At 33.0% G+C, this 20,279-nt stretch overlaps 1 protein-coding gene across 1 annotated transcript; it reads right to left on the bottom strand.

The window, feature by feature from the left end:
• Window positions 1-20,014, bottom strand: Chd1 (chromodomain-helicase-DNA-binding protein 1). The gene is made up of 25 exons (XM_088233683.1): window positions 19,605-20,014; window positions 16,959-17,047; window positions 14,996-15,415; window positions 13,558-13,740; window positions 12,380-12,561; window positions 11,967-12,296; window positions 11,452-11,693; window positions 11,136-11,249; window positions 10,631-10,795; window positions 10,399-10,541; window positions 10,175-10,312; window positions 9,686-10,037; window positions 9,257-9,481; window positions 8,490-8,639; window positions 8,160-8,408; window positions 7,879-8,040; window positions 7,670-7,796; window positions 7,160-7,347; window positions 5,965-6,332; window positions 5,470-5,821; window positions 5,176-5,379; window positions 4,648-4,965; window positions 2,762-3,078; window positions 1,924-2,178; window positions 1-1,400 (listed from the first exon to the last, which is right to left on the bottom strand). The coding sequence occupies exons 1-25, from the start codon at window positions 19,611-19,613 to the stop codon at window positions 1,202-1,204; spliced, it is 5,481 nt and encodes a 1,826-aa protein (XP_088089809.1). The 5' UTR covers window positions 19,614-20,014; the 3' UTR covers window positions 1-1,201.
• Window positions 20,015-20,279: the final 265 nt, after the last annotated feature.

The following is a 20,279-nucleotide window of genomic DNA, read 5'->3' on the forward strand; positions in this document are numbered from 1 at the left end:
TTTCAAATGTTTCATTTTCCACTGTATTGGGCATACAGATATGCATAAAATATAAAGTATATTACAGCTCTAAAATGTGATTCCTTTCAAATGTACATTCTAATTTCATTATACATACATAGTGGACATACTTAAAATGATTATTTTACAAGATTCTTGAAAGTTTATACACATAACATTTTCTCATTGTACTTAACGAGTGCCATTACAATTTATCGCTCTTTCTTAGGTGATCCATACAACAAAGAAAATGAGAGCAAAATGAGTAATTATATACACAGTATGATAAAAAAATAAATGCTGATATTTATGACAAAATCTTGGTGATTTCATAAAAAAATAAAATGATTTGATTACACAAAAATAATACAATAAAATCTTGATCAACTTGAAGTTCAATTTCCCTAATTTCATATTATACAGTAGGAACTACTGGAGAGGAACTATCCCTTTTAGATAGCCAAAAATTTCTTTAAGATGGAATCACCCTTTGCAAAAACCCTACTTATAATAATTCACTCAAAAAAGTAAAAAAATAAAAACAATAATACACATAATAATAAATTAACACTGAGAATAAAAATTCTAGCACCTTAATGATAAGCGTACTAAATATTTGGTGTCAATTATTAAAATATGTATTCTTTCATCCGAATAATCACATTTCTACAATATATACGATGTCACATAGGTAATAAGTCCGTAACTTGTAATTGTAATATATTAAAAAAAGTATATCTGCATACCCAAAGAGGTAGGTGATCACAATCAAGTCTTCCAATATTAAATGACATAATAAATTCATAGTTCACTTATCACACTTATGCCCGAGGCATACATAATCACTGTTTCATAGTACACGAGAGACAACGATCCGTATAATACAGTTTCCACGATTTAGACCAATACATATCACAGAATCTACTGGTCAATAGTTTCCAACTGAATAAAGCGTAAAAGTTTTGAGGAAACACTAAAAACTACACTACTCAATTGGACTTGGGCGGTTACGTCACATTGTAACAAGTAGGTGTCATATATTTTCATACAAGTTTTTAAAACGGCATCTGGTATATTTCCGTCTTCTTTTATTATTCCGTCGCTCATATCCAGGTAAAATACAAATATATCAACAGCCAAATTAAAATAATATCAGGAGTGGAATAATAAGCAATTAACGAATAGCGTAGCAGGCGGAAGACTAGGAGGGGGGCGGGGGTCGGCGGTCATAGTCTCTGCGGAAGTCCCTCTCCCGCTCGGGGGGATAGTCTGGCGGGCGCGAGGGAGGGTAGTCCCTCCAGTCGGGGGGGTATGGCCGATGTGGGGGGTACGGGGAGGGGTCACCCGCGTAGTACGCGGCTGTGGCCCCGTAGTGACCGCCCATATATGACGGGTGGAATCTGAAAATTTATCAAAATTTATAAAAAAACAAAAGAACTAAGGCAACGTGTACCATTAAAAGTACATGTTGGCCCTATAACTTCGAAAGCAAATAAAACAAATATGCAATTCTAAATGTTATCCTGGGTGGTTTTAATATTAATATAGTAAATATGGACACCATCATCATCAAAACCTAATCCACACCTAGTGGTGCATAGGGCAAGGCACACTTTGGGTGCCAATTTAAGGACAGCGAAATATTGCAGTGTAAACCAACTCAATTTGTAACCTTAATAAGGAATTGAACCCGGGCAGGACTTTAAGCATGGTAGGCGAATGCGCCAACCACAACATTACATTACAAGGTGAACTTTTCTACAGTTGATTTTCTTATTCAGGATTTTTCCCAGAGAGCAGCCATCAAGTCAAAAACACACGTCCAGAATTCTGATTCTATTTCACACGCAGAACTGTATTCTTCTTAAACCCGGGCACAGAACAAGTGATCAGAATAAGTGACATCCTATCATGTTCATTTACCTTCTTTTATCATGAATCCGCGGTCCCCTATCGGGCCTGTAAGACCTGTGTGGGAGGCCCGGAGCCCCATCGAAGCCCCTGGGTTCGGGCGGGAGCCTGTTGTCTGCGAACCTGCTGGCGCCCCCCGCGCTACCCCAGCGCCCACTTCCACTGCCTCCCGACACGCGGCGCTCCCTCTCCCTATCCCTCTCCCTATCGCGCCCCCCATGGTCAGATTTCTTGGAGTTTCGCTCTTTTTCTTCAGTGTCCTTGCTTCTAAAATTTTTAATGTAAACATTATTACCATAATCGTAATTAGTCTTATGTGGCTGCCTTTTTAGTATTGGTTTGTGCATAAAAGTAGCTTATTCCGATTGAATACTCGTACTTACAATATACTAAAATAAAAAAATACTTTTGCACCACATACTAGTTTTGACAAAACGTCGCTTTCTTTGGAGGCTAGAAGGCAAACTTTTCGGTTTTAAGTTACCTTGAAGAAAGCAATGTGTTGCTAAAACTAGTTAATTTTAAAAAAATCTAAATAAAGTAGTGTGAAAAAGTATTGAGATTTTTTTTATCTATTGATTAATAATGTTCCACAAAGTTGGTGCTTTAAACACCAAAAGTACTCAATAAGGTTTTGTAATTAATTACACGCATATTGTCATTAACCTAAAACCTGAATCGAGGCAAGAATCTCATTTTTTGAACTACTACTAGCACTAGAGAAATCATGAATTTGCTGATTGTTCTGGACGAAGGCAGTAGATTATGACCAGGTCGCAGATCACAACTCGCTTAAAACTTGCATCATTATTTTATATACCACCTAATAATTTGAGATAAATTGAATTACCTTTTATTGTCATTAGGCTCAGGCTCACACTCCCCTTCCTCGAGTTTCCTCTTATTATTTGGTGTAGTGGTGAAATTGTTATTGGAAGCAGCAGTTAGATTATCTTTTTCTCTCTTATCCCTCTTCTCTCTAACTTTATTGTCTCGTTCCTTGTCTCTGTCCCGATCCCGATCCCGATCTCTGTCCTTATCCCGTTCACGTTCCCTTCTGCTTTTTTTGTGGTTATTACCTAAGTCCTTTATGTTTTTATCAGTTTGATGATTATTGTGGTGACTATGATGTTTATGTCCTCCAGAATTATTTTTGCTTGATTTTTCCTATTAAAAAATAAATACATTTTCATTAGTCGAACACCTCATTTTCCCCCTGAATTATTGAAATATTCCCCCCAATTAACGTTTTTCGTAACCCCAGTTTTACATTGAAAAAAATTTAAAACTCATTCTATGTGTCAAAAAAACTCCGGGTTGAACGCCACCGCGTTTCCCCAAAATAACACAATATTTTTTGCTGGGCTATTATGCCGCGTGTCATTTGTACTATTTACTATCGTTTCAGATCGCATTGCAGCATCCACCATCAGGGTTGATGTTATTTGTGTAGATAGATGTGTAACATTAAGTACTTAGGATTTGTACTGTGTCACAGTTGTTGCTGTCTACAGCTCGTCAATGAGGAAGTTCATTGATTTTTTTTATTGGTTAATAGATTAGCCTATTTCTTTTTAAAAAATTACATATCGTATTATCAGCACTATGATTTTTTTAAGTTCTGTATTTCTGAAATAACTCCACTCCGTATGTGATGTCAGAGGTTCTTTTCCGCTTACTCTAGATCAGTTCTGCCCATTGGTCCATTGACAGTAAGCAAACTAGAAATCTTCCATAACTCTCTTATCATTAGTTGATTCATATGAACTACTGAGGTCGTTTAAAGTAATTCGTTTTTATTAAAATATTTTTTGATATTTTCGTTTTCTTTTTTTATTTTCAAGAAACTATGCCGTATAATTTAATGCTCCAATTTTTACCGCGCGCAAGAAAACTTTTATTGTATCCAATTTGCCGCAGGGCAGAAGTTCGTCATTTGAAATTTGTGGCGCTTCACAGTCTAAACTTGTATGTGATTTCTTTATAACTGGATAAGGAGACCAGAGAGCAATTGAGTCACCAAACTTGTTTAAGTATTTGTAAAAGAGGCGATCGAGATTTGCAAACATTCCGACAATATAAACAGAGATGATAGGATGCGTTTAAACTCATCCTGGTGCCCAGTTATAAAAAAAATCGCATAAAAGTGAAGACTGTGAAGCGACACAACATTTTTCATAAAAGTGTGAAACAGTTTTTGACACAATGTAAATGACAGATGAATTTTTGTGGTTCCATAGTAAAACAGAGGGATATCACATAAATAAAATTTCCCAACATTTAAGGAAAAAAATATTGTATGTATTTTAAGCATTTTTTAATATTGTAACTACATAAAATTATTTGAACATGTTTCTTTTTACGCCAATTAAAAAAAAACACAACATTGATTGAAAAAATATGAAATATTTTTACTTAAATCATTGAAATTTGGTAAAAAAATAAAATTATTCATAATCCTAAATTATGACAGTTTTTACATTGAAGTCTAGCATGTTAATTTTATTTTTAAGACATTCCATTTTTTCCATAAATTTTCTCAGTTTAGCATTTCTTTTTGTTGTTACCTTGAGAAACATAAAAAGGTGGGTTTTACTAATGTCAATTTTAAAATAGAAGTTCAAATATCAGTATATACTTCTTGGATAAAATAGAGTTACATAGTTGCATAAATAAAATTCTATGAGGAAGATCGGATATTAAAAACATATTAAAAAATTTCACATTCAAACTTACTATATCTTTACTATTGGCCTTTGGTTCATTTGTTTCATTTTTATCGACAGATGCATCAGATTTTTTCAGTCCATATTTATATAACCTGTACAACTTTTTGGCATCAAAATTGGTAAATTTTGATACAAAATACCAAAGGTTACTTCTCCACTCAACCTTTCTGTCTTGATCAAATTTTTCTAAACAGAGGTCTATTTGGTTTCCGATCTGACGTAGGCAAGCTCTCGTTCTGTTCATTTGTTCCGGTTCTGACAACGTTTGGTCGGGGTTATCTAATGCTCTCAAAGCCTTCTTAACTGGTCTCATTTTTTCTTTGCACTAAAACAATCAGAATATTATATACATAGATAGTAAAAGAGAACAAACTGACTAAAATATTGTGTTAAATATCAAAAACATTTTACTGATAACAGAAAAGGGCACATTTTTTAATGGAAAAACCACGAATGGTACTTATTATATTTGAATATATAAATGACGGAAAATACACACAAATGCACAAAATTGTATGGTTATATTATTCTTTACCTCTTCAAATACAGATGGATCGAGATCTCCCAAAACTTCCAAGGCTCTGGGTTCATTGTTGGCAGTAAAGTGCATCGGGCCTGCGGGTTTTTTCTTAGTTGCATTTTTTGATTTTGGTTCTTTCTTTTCCTTTTTGACTTTTTTCTTGTCTTTTTTATCAGTTTGAACTTCCTCCGTGGCGTGGTTAAGCTGTTCCTCACTCGCCTATAATAGAGTTAACAAAGGTAAAATAAATCTAGGAAACTTATTGCGAATTAAATTTGCAAAATCAGTACACAACACAACAAACATTACCTTTTCCGTTTTAACTTTGACAGTCTTTTTGGATTCATCACCAGATACAGGATCATCATTTTCTATGGTTTCTTTTGATATAACTTTGGGTTTTCTAGTGTTTTTCTTTCTGACTTTGCCAGCTTTCTGGTCCTGAAGTTTTCTCAGTACTTTTAATAAATATTCAGCTCTAGATTGTAAATGCTTCCCTTGAGGTTTTCTATCGTCATTAAATAAAATTTTATCCCCTAGTCCGAGGCTTTGGTCCATTTTTATAGCTTCCCAAGCACTCATACCATACTGGTAAATACCACAGAGCAATTTAGAATCTTCGACCACACTCCAGTCTACATCAAAATTTGGAACTCTTGTTCTGGAATTAAAAATAACAAAAGACACATGAGACAGATTCTTTATTATAATTATCAAATCTTTATCTATTTCAACACTAAAGTGATATAATTTTGAATTTGAATTTAATATCACAGTAATTTTACTAAGTGTATAATAAAGTACCTAAAGTCAAGCTGCCATTTAAGTCTGTCTTCTCGCTCAGCGGGTAACATTAAGTCCAGAGGAGCCATCTCCATCTCACACTGACTGAGAGTTTTGGCATTGACTGTGATTCCTCCGAGCATGAAGGTAATGCGAGCCTTCCTCTTCCCTCCTGTTTGTCCTGCCTCCTGAACAGGCTGCTGACTGTTTGCCTGACTTCCGTTCTCCCCGAGTGACGCTATCTGCGCCTGACACCGAGCTCGAAGGATTTCTCCTAACTTCTTCAGATCGGCAAGGGGTTTTTCTTGCAGTTCGGCATCACAAGCAATATCTTCGAGACGCTTCAGAGGAGCAGAGTATTTTTTATAACTTTTGACAAAGCGACGAATCTGGAAAGGGTATAAGAACTCTTGAGTTCAAATATTAACACTAAATGGACCAACACAATGTATAAATTTCTCCCCATAAACTAAAATAAGGAAGTTCAGCCCTACGGGAAATTGAGTTTAAAAAATGTATTCTTACACGCAGTAAAAATTAGAGCATTAAATTGTACAGAGTAGTTTTTGGAAAAAGTATAAAACAAAAAAATATTTTAATAAAAACGAACTATTTTGCATGACGTCACTAGTTCTTCCGGATCAACCAATGATAAGAGAGTTGTGATATATTTTCCAGTTTACAGTAAGTTAATTGACCAATCAGCAGAACTCATCAAGAAGAGACGTCACACGTGAAATAATTTCAAAAATACATAACATTCAAAAATCATAGCACTGATAACACAATACAATTTTTTTTATTTTTGGCTTAGTTAAATAGTTTATTAACAAATATTAAAACCACTGAACTTCCTCATTAGCCAATAGTTTCTACTTTATAAATTATGCACTATTTAAAATGAACAATTTGATTATTTCAATATTAGTTATGCTGATATATATATATATATATATATATATTATATTGAAGAAATGGAGTATTTCTTACAAGTTAAATACATAATGTAATTATCACATTTGATTTAAGCCTGGAAAGTAATAAATAAGCCCTCAAGTACAGTGAAACGGTAAACATCAAATAATTCAGTTATGACACTTTATTTTTTATTTATTTAACAGTATTTCTCAAAGACCTCATTTTTGGAATATTATTTTTAAGATATTTAGAAAATGTAACCAAGTAAAGCCACAGTTGTATTAAAATACTCTTTTACCTCAATGTCAGTGAATCCCTTGATTCGTTCCCTTGCGGATGCGGGTGGGCGTTTTCTCTTCCGGGGATGGTCCCATCCCCCCTCTCCCTCCCCATCTCCTCCCTCTTCCCAACCGCCCTCTTCTGACCCGGTGCCATCCCCATCAGTATCTTCTTCCCCGGTACCAGTCTTACGTTTCTTTCCCCGACCTGATAAGAATGGTTCAGTTTTAAGTAAATAAGCATTTTTTTTTAAACTACACTCAAAACCTCATGATCTTTAAAGATTTACTTTAAAGTTGTATATTTCCACCCAGGGAAATATTTTTTTTTGGAAATCTAAAAAACAAAATAAAATAGGAGGATAATATAAGATTCTCGCTTTTCATTAAATTTTGCAAAGAAACATAACAAAGTAATTATTTTTTTATGAATCTATAATAAATTAAACCTGTTTTAAGTTATTTTATTATTTTTATGAATTTCCGTAGTCTTGCCTAAAATTTTACGCAAACACATTTTCAAGACATACCTTCATCTCTTTGTTGGATTTGCTGAAGAGTTTTCCTAGATCTGGGTGGTAAGTAAAGATCCTCCATTTCTTTAGTTTTTTCCTCTTCTTGTATAGCCTTTCTAAAATCTTCTGGTATAATATTATCCTAAAAAAATGAATATGAGTACACAATATGAATACTGTCAATAAAGATTCATATAACATTTTCAAAAAAACATAATACATACCCAATCTTTAGTTTCTTCATCGGGATCCTCTTTCAAATCGTTAGTTTTCTCTTCATCAAAGGCGAAGCTAGCTACTTTAAATGCAGAAAGCAACTCATCTCCTACCATTGTTGGTGCATCATCGCGTGTCTCAGCTCTTCTCAAAATTTCATCAATATCACACTATAAGTAATGTCAAAATAAATCATTAGAAAAATGACAATATTAAATAAACGAATAGTGAAATAATTAAAACTGTATTATAACATAATATGCACATTTCATTTAGAATCGATACTTACAACAGGTTCTTCATCTCCATCCTCGTCATCCTTAAACAACTCCTCGGCACCAAACTTCAAGATGGCATTGAGATCTTCCTTATTGAACGGTGTACTATTAGAGGATCCAGCCCCTTTCTTGTCTAAAACAGTGCGACCTGTTGTGTCCATACGCTGTATAACTAGATGATCTAAAACCATTTTCCGTTTTGCTCTTTCTACTATTTCCTCCTCTACAGATCTTGCAGTCACCAATCGATAAATGTTTACCTGCAAAGTTATTACTGTAAAATACCTTTGTGTTTTCAAATGAAAGAAAACAATTTGAAAGAAATAAAATTAATAAGATACCTGATTCTTTTGTCCTATCCTATGTGCTCTTGCTTGAGCTTGAAGATCATTTTGGGGATTCCAATCGGAATCAAATATTATCACAGTATCAGCAGTTGCTAAATTAATTCCTAAACCACCAGCTCGAGTTGAAAGCAGGAAGCAAAAATCCTATAAAAAATCAAATACATTAGATAAAATATGCATTCCAGTATCCAGTATCCAGTATGGTGCCCAATGGCAAATTTCATATTTTAAAGTAGGGAGATTGCAGCTACTGAATTTTTGGTCAGAAGTGGAGAGATATTCGCTATCGAGAAATATTTAACAAACAATTTTTTGCTTACTGCGCGGCTAGCAGTAAGTCTTGTAAGCATTACAATATTCGCCGCATAAATGAAGCGCCTTCAATAAAGTTAATTCGAAATTAGGGAGCCAGATTTAGAGCTTCGACAGCAGCTGCTGTCAACAGACGTTGCCAAGGTCCAGCTCTATCTGTTTTTTATGGATGAAGACATCTAGCGTATTAGAGGAAAATACACAATGTCACTAACAAGACGCTTGTTGATTTTGAGAATCGAAAAAGTGCTTGCATCTTAGAGGTTGGCATTTTAAAAACGCTGTCTTTAAAAGATAAAATCCACATTCATTTACTTAAAATTAAATTAAGAATTATTTAAAGAACTTATGTTCTATTTGTTGATCTATTTATTTTTCCATAATTTTTTTTTATGCTTGAAATCTACCACTGGACACCCTGCGCAGAGCTAAAATAATTGTGTACTTACCACGGAGCCTTCAGCATTAAAATGATCTAATGTTTGCCTTCTTAGCTCTCCCTTAATGCTTCCATCCAAACGTTGGAATGGGAAGTGTCTTTTGGTAAGATACTCCGCCAATATGTCTAACATCCGAACCATTTGGGAAAATATAAGTACACGATGCCCCGTTTCACGTAACCTACATAAGAGTTTATCTAAAAGCACCAGTTTACCAGACCCTTTGAGTAGTTGCTGAAAATCATAGAATTTTAATTAAAATTCGGTAACACATACTAATGCTATTGAACTTTTCATCGTCCACACAATGATACAGAAAGTCTTCAAATATAATTTTAGATATCAAAAAACAGACAGCCACAATAATCTTGACATGAATTAAATCAGTAAGGCAGGCTATGGTTATACAGTGGTCAAATGAAAAATTACTTAAATTACCTGCACAACATCATCATGAGATGTTTTGGCTTCATATTCAATTGGTCTAGTCAAAAGAGCGTGATTACAACATTTCTTTAGTTCAACAACGATATTTAGGAAGGTGTTTGTTGAACCCTTAACACCTTTCCGCAAGGCGCTGTAGTTTTTTGTTAAAATCCACTTATAATATTGCTTTTGTATTGAAGTCATTTCTACCCTTAAAATTTGTTCTACTTTAGCAGGCAATGATTTCTCAACATCTTTTTTTTGTCTTCTCAAAATAAACGGTTCTAATTGCTTATGTAGTTTAGAATAACCCCTTTGAGCGGAGTTTTCATGGTCCTTCTCAAATTCCTCCCAAGTCGCAAATCTGAAGTAATTAAAAAAAGTTATAAGTTGAAAATGCATTTTGATTCCAACATAGACGATGGATATTTAAAAAAAACTCAATATATTAATTAATTAGAAATCTATTATCACAAGAAATAGGTGCAATGTAAGACATACCGATGAGGCATAATAAAATGTAGCAGGGCCCAAAGTTCTTTTAGGGAATTTTGGAGTGGCGTACCAGTGATAAGAAGCCGGTGGTTTGTATCAAATTCCTTTAAAGCTTTGTATAGAAGAGAATCGTCATTTTTTAATCTGAAACAAAAAAGAAAATATTTAAACTGCGCTAGTAAGCAATAGTCAAAAAAACATTTGATTATCGGCAAACTCTATTTTGTTACCTGTGTGCTTCATCAACAAGAAGTGCTGCCCAACTAAAGGATCCCAGAAATAGTCTGTCTTTTAATACTATTTCATATGTGGTTAAAATTGTGTTGAATTTTAATCTCTTTGAGCTGGCAAAATCCCATTCATATTGTCTTATCTAAAATTAAATAATTCATTTTATATCGGTGTTCTAACAATTAAATAAATTATGGTATTTTCATTGAAAAATCACATTCATGAGCTTACAATTTCACGGGATGAGACATCACCGAGGTATGTGACTACATTGATTTCTGGAGCCCACAGTTGGAACTCCCTCTGCCATGCGGTCATTGTACTGAGTGGAACAACACACAAGTATGGCCCGTGCATAGATTGGGCATGGAACAGGTAGTTTAAGAAGCAAATAGTCTGTAAAAGAAAATTTTATCTTTATTATTATTTCAATTCAAATTAATGAATTAATGAAAACCTGCGATGACATAAATACATATAAAAACCCATCAAACAAATTTAACATAAGCAATCCTGAAAGCCTGCTAACAGAATATATTAAACTTCCCATAAATAAGTTAACGTTTATTTTAAAACCAAATTTGTTTATCCGCAACATTAATTAAACAAATATTAATTAATGCGGATTTCATGTTAGCAATTAGAGTTATTTAAAATTAAGCTTCAATATTGGGTATATAAAATCATTATTTTAGAATTATTTATGTATTCTTTTCATAAAAATAGGAAATGTTACCTGAATGGTTTTACCTAAGCCCATCTCATCAGCCAAAATAACGGAGTTTTCTTTACACCAGGCGTGTACCATCCAATTTAATCCGTCCATTTGATAATCTCTTAAAACCAACACCTAAAATAAAAATGTCCATAAATAAGTAGACCTGAAATAAAGTACTATTTAACGACCTTGACTCAGCTTGATTGCGGGGATTGTTAATCGAATCCTGACATTGAAGATAATAATAATTTTATTCTTTTTTTAATTTGGCATCATTCCACTTTGGCAAAAAGCCACTGTTTGCCTCGGAATAAGATACTAAGGAGAGCATTACCTTATCACCTCCCATGTACTCCGGCTGACCCAGGATTTGGTGGAACTTGGGTCGATACTTGAGTGCCTTGCAATGTCTAGACGGGGTTGAACTAGAGTCTTCTCGCATTCTGAACTCTTCAATCTTTTTGGGCCATTTCCTACAAATAAGAACTGAATCTTCCCATGTGGCATCGGAATACGGGAGTGACTCCCATTTACAGTAATAATCGGTACCACTTCCGTCATCACGAATGTGTTGAGCTGTGGAAAGTACATATTCAAATATTATTTATTCATAAATATATTTTTTTAAACAAAGTTTAAAATAAAATAATTTTCAAAAAAAATAATCGATAGAGTAGAAATATATTTTGAAATCAATTAAGATATAAACTAGTACATATTTTTTATCGACTAAAATGTGCAAATTACCACGATGAATATGAGCTGAATACCAAGTATTATTAAATTATTTATTTGCTTATAAAGATTTTTAAATGAGCATATAAAAAATAAATATGTGATGACACCTACCTATTATTCTTTCTACGTCGTAATAACTTTTAAGGAGTTCTTGTTGTAATTCTAATTGGCACTCAAAGTAATCAATATCTTCTGGGCCAGCGTGTTTTTTCCACCAAGCAAGATCGGCCTCTTTTTTCACAAAGTTTTCTAATTTTTTCATTCCTTTGACCTTCTGATCCTTTAAGCTCTGCTCAGACTCCCACGTATTGTGAATATGCGACCAATCTTTCCACTTTATCAGGTACTGCGGTTCGGTAGTTTCAGTGTCATTTGAATCTACATCGGCGTTTGGATCACCATTTTCTTCTACGTAATAACAAGTTGTTTTATTGCCTGTAACTAAAATCAAAATAGGTTTTGATCGATATGTTTTTGAAAGGTGAGAAAATTCATTGAGAATGAAATCAATAAATGGTACAAACCTCCTTTCTTTCCCCATCGATGTGAGAGCACCCTCTCGATGGTCTCACTCTTGTCCTCTTCCAACGGAAGCTCCGGCTCTCCCCCTTCAACCTCCAGCAGATCTGAAGAATCAGTCTTTTCATCTTCACTAGCCTCTTTATAACTAACTGTGGCAGTACTTGCCATACGACGAGATACCGCCCTAAATCACAAAAAACAAATGTTTTAATTTTATTTACATAGCACAAAACAGATGCAACAATAACGCAAGATAGACATTAGAAAAATACAATTTACTGTATATTTATAGATTAAAAATGAATTAGTAAAACAATTTAGAGATATTGCACATAGTTTCCTCACGTCACTAACTCCCAATAATATTATCAATATTTCAACATTTAAGAAACGATAAAATGTGAATATAGAGGAACTTAAAACTGTGTTATAAAATAGCGGTCAAGCATTCAATCATCTCTACATACCCCTAAACAAAAAATTGAAAGTTAACTATATCCTTTTTTTCTTTTCATAATGCAGTAGTTATTTTAAAGTGAGCACTTTTTGTCATCACATTTTATAAGAACATATTCTGCCGTCCTAATGAAATGAGTGGCATCTCCAAAAAATAAAATCAGCTAAGTCAGCATCAAGAAAACATAAAATGCTTCCACCACTTTCTTTTTTTTTTTTTTTGAATTCTAAAATTTTGTTTCCCCGCCCCCCGGAGCCTCCAGAAAAAAACAGTTTGATATAATTATACGGAACGCTTTTTTTATGCTAGAATAATATTTTTTTGCTTATGTTTTAACATAAATATAAAACTATAAAATAATAAAACATAATTACCATAGGTTTTATGGTTTACTAACCTCTGTTTTTACGATTCGTAAAAAAAAACCCCTTTTTCTTTTAACACTGAAATTGCAAACTCAACTCAACTCGTCACAAACGTGTGAATTTACAGCAAGCAAATTAACTGCGTCATTATTGTCACAAGACAACTCAATATGACGAATAGAATGCCAACATTTTTTCGAGTTTCATGCGGAACTATCATCATGAATGGGTTAATATGTTTGGCGCTAAATATTGTACTTAGGATACAAAAAAATTATATAACTCATTTTATTTCAAATTAGAGGTGCCACTTTCTTCACGAGGACGACAGTATTGCTAGGACCAGTTTTGTTATTACCTTTTAGTTTCATCATCACTACTCTCATTAGTCTCATCATCACTGGAATACCTATTTCTTCGTCGAGGGGGCTTCTTTTTCAGGGGAATTTTCTTTTGCCCAGGCCTTTTGCTAGGAGGTGGCGGGGGTGGATGACTCTCATTTTCACTACCTGAACTATCTGAGTTCCAGTTATCAGATCCACTAAAAGAGGAAGAACAGAGATTATTTGTAAATGAATATTATTTTAAAACTACAGTAAACGTTGAACTTAAAGTTCAACTCATTTATGGGTGTTATGAAATTTGTCCATCTTTTAGGTGATAAGGGGGAAAAAAATATTCTAATGAGGAATTCCAGCCCAACCCGGAATTGAATTTTAAAAATGTTTTCATGTACACGTGAATATTTAAAAGTTTTGGAGTAGGATGAAATATCTCAAAAACGCACGCAAAAATAAATAAAAAATGTTAAAAATAGTATTCATTTTAAAATCGTAAATAATGACGTCACTCCTTACATCTACGTGTAGTATTTCCGGTTTCCGCTTTAAAGCCCTTGCAACGTTTTGACCATAGAAAAAAATAGTATAATTTGACATTTTAACCAGAGATTATGTCAACTTTCTAGGTTTTTCTAAATCGAAACGTTCGTAAAAACAACCATAACATAGAAATGAGCAAATTACGATCAACTAAATGAAGTAATCAAAGCAATATTCCATAGATTCTTGTCAGGTCAGTGAAAGTAAGAACGCCAACCGTTTCATGACGTCACTACTGAAAAGTGACACACTGATTACAGTCATTTGGCGCGGTATTTGATACATGTAACTTTAAAAAATCATATCTTTGTAAATAACGCACACAAAAAATAAAATATTTTTGCTTAGTTAAATAGTACGCTAATAGAAAAAAAATTTTGAAAACAGTGGAATTCCTCATTAGACAGTCATAGTTGCTTACTTGACTTATTTACTATTACTGCCTACTATTTGTTCAGACGCGTACTATATTCAGGTCTGCACAAATGTATTAAAATATTATATCCTAATGCAGAACCAGTGGTGCATTGGGCAATGTATTGGTACTCCAGTGCAGCATGTCTTGATCATTATATGCATGAAGACATAATAATCAGTCTTCCGCATCAAGTGCCAGTCCAAGGACAATGAAACATTTTAGTATAAAACCACCTCTTAAATCAATATTTCATGTCGACCTTGCCGGAAATCAAAAAATAAGCATGGTAGGAAACTAACCAACACTACAAGACAGACTAATTTTTAATTGATTTTTTTGGAATATTTAGGATATTTACACAAGTAAAAGTTTTTTCGAGAAACATTTATTAATTTACTTAGAATTCTGGTTCTATTACACATACGGAACTGTATTTTTCAACCGCCCAGACACGGAAATTAAAATATATGCATAAATAAATAAAACTATTATATTACCTTTTCTTTTTGAAAGTTCTTTGCAAAGGCTTTGCCCTATCACTTGAGTCACTATCGATCAACTTCAACCTTTCAGGTTCTCTGCGAGATCTCGCCGATCGTCTAATGCAGTAAATATCCGGATTCTCTTCCCAAGGCTCAGAACCAGACTTGGACCTCCCGCTGTTTCCAGATCTGTTGGAGGAACGCTTCTCCGGAGAGGACTGACTTTCCGAAAGTTCTCCGGCAAGAGAATTTTCTTCCGTCTTTGGTGATGCTTCTCTTTGCGGTGAAGAATTAATTCTAACCAAACCATTTTCCTCATCGGACCCTGAGCCTGACCTGGAGTGGGAGCGTGACCTTGACCGTGACCTCGATCTCGACCTATTAGAGCCTGACTTTGAACCTGATCCCGAACTTGATGAACTCGATCCAGAGTCACTACAATAAAATACAGAAAATAAGTATGGGATTATTGCATATAATTACATAATAAACTCCATAAAAGCAGTGCAGTGAACAATTCTTAAAGTAAAAATTATTATCTTTTTATGGCCATAGATCGAGAACACACATGCGCTAAATTATTTTACCAGAAACCTAGAGCGTTGACCGAAAAAATCTAATTCGGATTTTATGTTCACAATACATCATATTGTGCAAGATAAACTGATTACACACAGGACATAAACTCGAAATAACAAAATCGGATGACAAATCCAGTGCAACGCTCTGGAAATTATCAACTTCATTCCCACCATGAAGACGTCAAGAACATGACCTATAAAAGGACCACGGGGAGTAATAACATGGCGTGGTGCAGTACAGTTCAGTTTAGTTTAGTGTTCACCTAGTCACATCATCCAGTTTGATTAAGTTCTCGCTGTCCTGTATTATATTCACCATGTAATAAATACACATCAAACATCATTCTTGTTATTTCCAACTGGTGTAAGAGCTCCCTTGACTAACAAAATCCTACATAACTTTTTGCACATACATATTGGTAGGCTCATTACTAAATGCTATGAAATATCAACTTTCTCAACACTTTGTTGACTGTTTTGAATAACTAACATAGAGAACATTACAGAAAAATTTCAATCATTCAGTTGATCAAAAAAAAAATACAAAATTCAAGACTAGCTCATTTTTGGGATTTTTAAATACCTTCAAATTACCGAAGCACAATACTAAATTCCAGCAAAATACGTATATTTAGGCACAAATACCTTTTAATAGATTTTTAATAATACAGAAATCAAAGAAATAAAAAATTATAAACGATAAAATAAAAATAGGACAATAAATACACAAACATTTTTAATAACATACACGCTCAAAAATAGCAGTGTAAGTCTCTCTCTGAGCAAGCGCAAACAAATTTTACTAAAATATGCACATTGTACATTATGTAAATAGTAAATAAAAAATCGTATCATTGTAAATTTATTATATTAAAAAAACAAATAGAAATTTAAGCTAACAATAATGAAAGCAAGATCAAACAAATATATACAGCGAAAGTGCATAGTTACATAGAACGAGGATGACCAAGAAAGACACCTACATGATCATATACGGCATCAGACACGGCGGCCTCCGTGGTATAGTGGTCAAGACGCTTGACTCACGCACGGAAGGTTCCGGGTTCGATTCCCGGTGAGAACACAAAAATTAAAATGTGATTTTTCTCAAGCCTGGTTGTTATGTAATGTAATGTTTCACCACTGTAATTGGGCCTCCTGGCCTGTTGTGGTGCCAAAAAAAATGAAATGAAATATAAAACAAAACTTCGAATCCTTCAGTTTCTAAAGTCTATATAATGGAAGGTCAATTATGAAAATGAATTAAACTAAGATTTAATGCCAAAGTAAACAAATGTGTCATTCCATCCTCTCTAGCTAACCCAGTAGTAAAATGGTGTGATGGTAATAATAGTAACTACCTAAAACTTAATGAATATTTTTTATCATAAAATCACCTGTCCGATCCGGAGCCAGATGCTGAAGAGTTACTTTTGCTGGCATTATTACTTCCCGACTCACTTCCAGATTCTGACATGCATTCTTTCTGAAATGCACAAATTCATAAATAGTTCATAATGTTAAGTACAAATTTTAAAACGTGTGTAAATATTTGGACCACATTCAAAATTTAAACAACTGTTTAGTTGAGATAAATAAATTTGAACCAAACCTCGACACATTTCAACTAAGTAAATAAAAAAGAAATGTGTAAAATAAAATTTGAAATAAATAAAAAAGCTGACGTTACATCGATCACTAAAGATCAAATTAACACATGTTGCGTGCCGGCTACGTTGATCTGGGTATCGAGCATAATACACGGGGTGCCACCTACACGGATCCGTTATAAAAACGGTGATATCGCAAGCGGTATTTTTTTTCATGTAACATGCAGCGTGTATTGTGAACCCTGCCACATCCCAAACCACAATAATCGGTATGAGCATGAATACATATTGGCATGTTTGAAAAATTAATTTAGTAGCGTTTCAAAACGGAAAAAGAAATTGTTAAAAAAAAACCAATGGTTACTTACTTCTGCAGTGAAGAAAACAATTTTAATTATGCCAATATGTCTTCTTGCTGATACCAATCAATGTGGTTTCGGATGTGACGGGGTTTACCGTACACACGGATCCGCGTAGTAGTATATATTACATTTTTAAAATAGGTATGATGGAAATGCAACAAAATCATAATAAGGGTAAACATTAACATTAGAAATGAGAAGAAAATATAAGCGGCATTTCTTAAAAAAAATTACTTTTTAGGGAAAAAAAGGTTTCGTTTATCTGTAGTAGTAGTTGGAGTAATTGACAGTATAACAAATTAAAGAACTTTAAAAAAGTATGATATTATTAATATTAAATTAAATTATAGTTGCTATACTTTTAGTATTCATATACAAAATAATATTTTGATTTTTCCAAAAAAAAATGTCAAATAAGAAAAAAGGTTGCTGTTGAACCAGTAGTTGACGCAGCAAAATTATGAATGTTTCATAATTGACACCCTTTGTGGTAGTAGTTGACATCATTAATGACAATTCTTTAATTTTGTTTAAAATCTTTATAATATTCAAACAAAATAATGAATTGAGAATATTAAGACTTTTTCTCAAAGTGCAGATTTAGACAATCTAAAATAAAAAGCGGCGAAAAGCTAAGATTCAAAACACAACTATGATATTTTAATTGTGGAATTTGTACAATTAGTTAACTTTGGAATAAAGTACAGGCGGGCTTAGACATCCATAGATAATTGATTCCTGAAAGTGTTAAATGTACTAAAGTAGAAGCAAAATAATTTTAAATGACAATAATTGCACATTCAAACTATTATTTATCAAAAAGTATACGGTTAACGAGCCATACTAGGTGTTTCCTTCAAAAATTTTACAAAAGTTAATCAAATACTACAAGTCTTTTGTTTTCTTTAGAAAGAATTCTATGATGTGAAAAAATATAAAAACTTTAAGAAATGTACGATGCAATAAATTTCACAAAAGGAAAATGTATTAAAGTTGAGGGCAACCAGCATAGAAAAGTGATTAAATAACGTATTTTAAAAACAAGATATCCTTAAAAGTATCCAAATGCTAAAATAAAAATTTCTAATATCCAAATTTTGACGCTTAAGAAAAAAAACTGATTTTTCTAAAGCATCAAAATTAAATTTATTATTTTAGAAATATTTGATAATACTCCTTCCAAAACATAAATTAAAATTTGTGATTAAACTGGCATCAAAACATGAGTTAAATCATTTACAACTAACTCCGTAATTATATTTTTTAATACATTATTTAGGTATTTAAAAAATGTATCAAAATGAGTACTTGTTGTGGAAAAATTGACAAAACAAAATAATTTTTAAAAGCACTTTATTCATCATAACGATTTGAAAATACATTTGATAAGAAACAGGTATATTTTTTGAAAATACAAACATTTTCAAATCCTAAATAAAACACGTCTTCTCTTAAATAATTAAACAAACTCCTTTCGGAAAAGATTTCACTTTGATATCGATTTAAACACTCAAATTAATCTGAGGACGAATGATCAGCTAACAGAAGAAACGTCGAAAGATCCCTAATATTAAAATTCACAAAAAAGGACAAAAAAATTGGAGATTTAACATACATTCTACAGCAACTTCTGAAGGAAGTTTTCGTTGAATTGGAGGAACACAGGAACACACTGATGATACAAATATTATCCAAAAGCTTAAATTAAGCAGCAATATTAATAATATTGAGGTTACATGTCAAGGAGGTGAATATTTCAACTTAAAATTGTGAAAAAGGGTCCACTTTAAATTTTAATGATTTTGGGGTCATATGATAGACAAAAGGTTACTTTACATTTTGCAAATGAAAAAGCGATGGAACAACGATGTTTTCATTGAAAATTTAATATTTTTATAATGTAAACAAGGCTAAGAAGAGACAAAACGAATGAAAACTTTAACATATGCCGAGAGCCACACCCTGTGAAAAAACCCTAAACAGCGTTGCTGGAGATGAAAAAAACAATAGAAATAGGCACAATATATATTAAAAATCTATTATTATAAGAGCATTTAACTGTAAAACCTACCTGGTGCATTTTGTGACAAGGGAATAAAGATTTGCGATTATTATATAACTGCGCGATCCGAACTATTTAAAATATTACTAAAACGATAAAACGAAACTAAAGGATTCATTTGAAATCATCTTTAAACTCCTTATTTTATAAGCAAGGGATAAAAAGAGTTACAAATATTTTTCACTTTACGAATGCTGACTGACGCCATTTTGTGGAGTGGTAAAATTTGGATTGATGACGACTATTTCTAAACTAGATTTTTAACGTAATTTCCATTAAAAACTATATATTTGACAGTTAACAACTACAAGTATTTGTAGATAGTACAATATAAACACGCGCAATGTAGGTTAATGCACTCGAATACCCGTTGGAACACAGCGCAAGCAGACCGAACGACGAGCGATGTCAGCCATATTGACTTTCGTCGACTCTTCTTAGTAAAATGATTTCCGTTTCCTACTATTGCTATTATAAATAAACTATTTTTATAAATATCGGGGCGAAAAGGATAATAAAAATATTATGTAGGTAGGCAAAAGTTTATATTAATTTTTTCAAATTATTTTTAAGTAGGTAACTGCAGGATCTTCTTCAAAAAAGTATCCCTACGTATGAAGAAATAATGTTTTGTAGTTTATTTTGAAATAAAGTTTCTGATTGATTGTAAGTTCTCCGTAAATA

This window comes from Micrasema longulum, unplaced genomic scaffold (genome assembly GCF_059751315.1).
Source record: "Micrasema longulum isolate JH-2025_06_02 unplaced genomic scaffold, ASM5975131v1 h1tg001139l, whole genome shotgun sequence".
Taxonomy (NCBI): Eukaryota; Metazoa; Arthropoda; class Insecta; order Trichoptera; family Brachycentridae; genus Micrasema; species Micrasema longulum.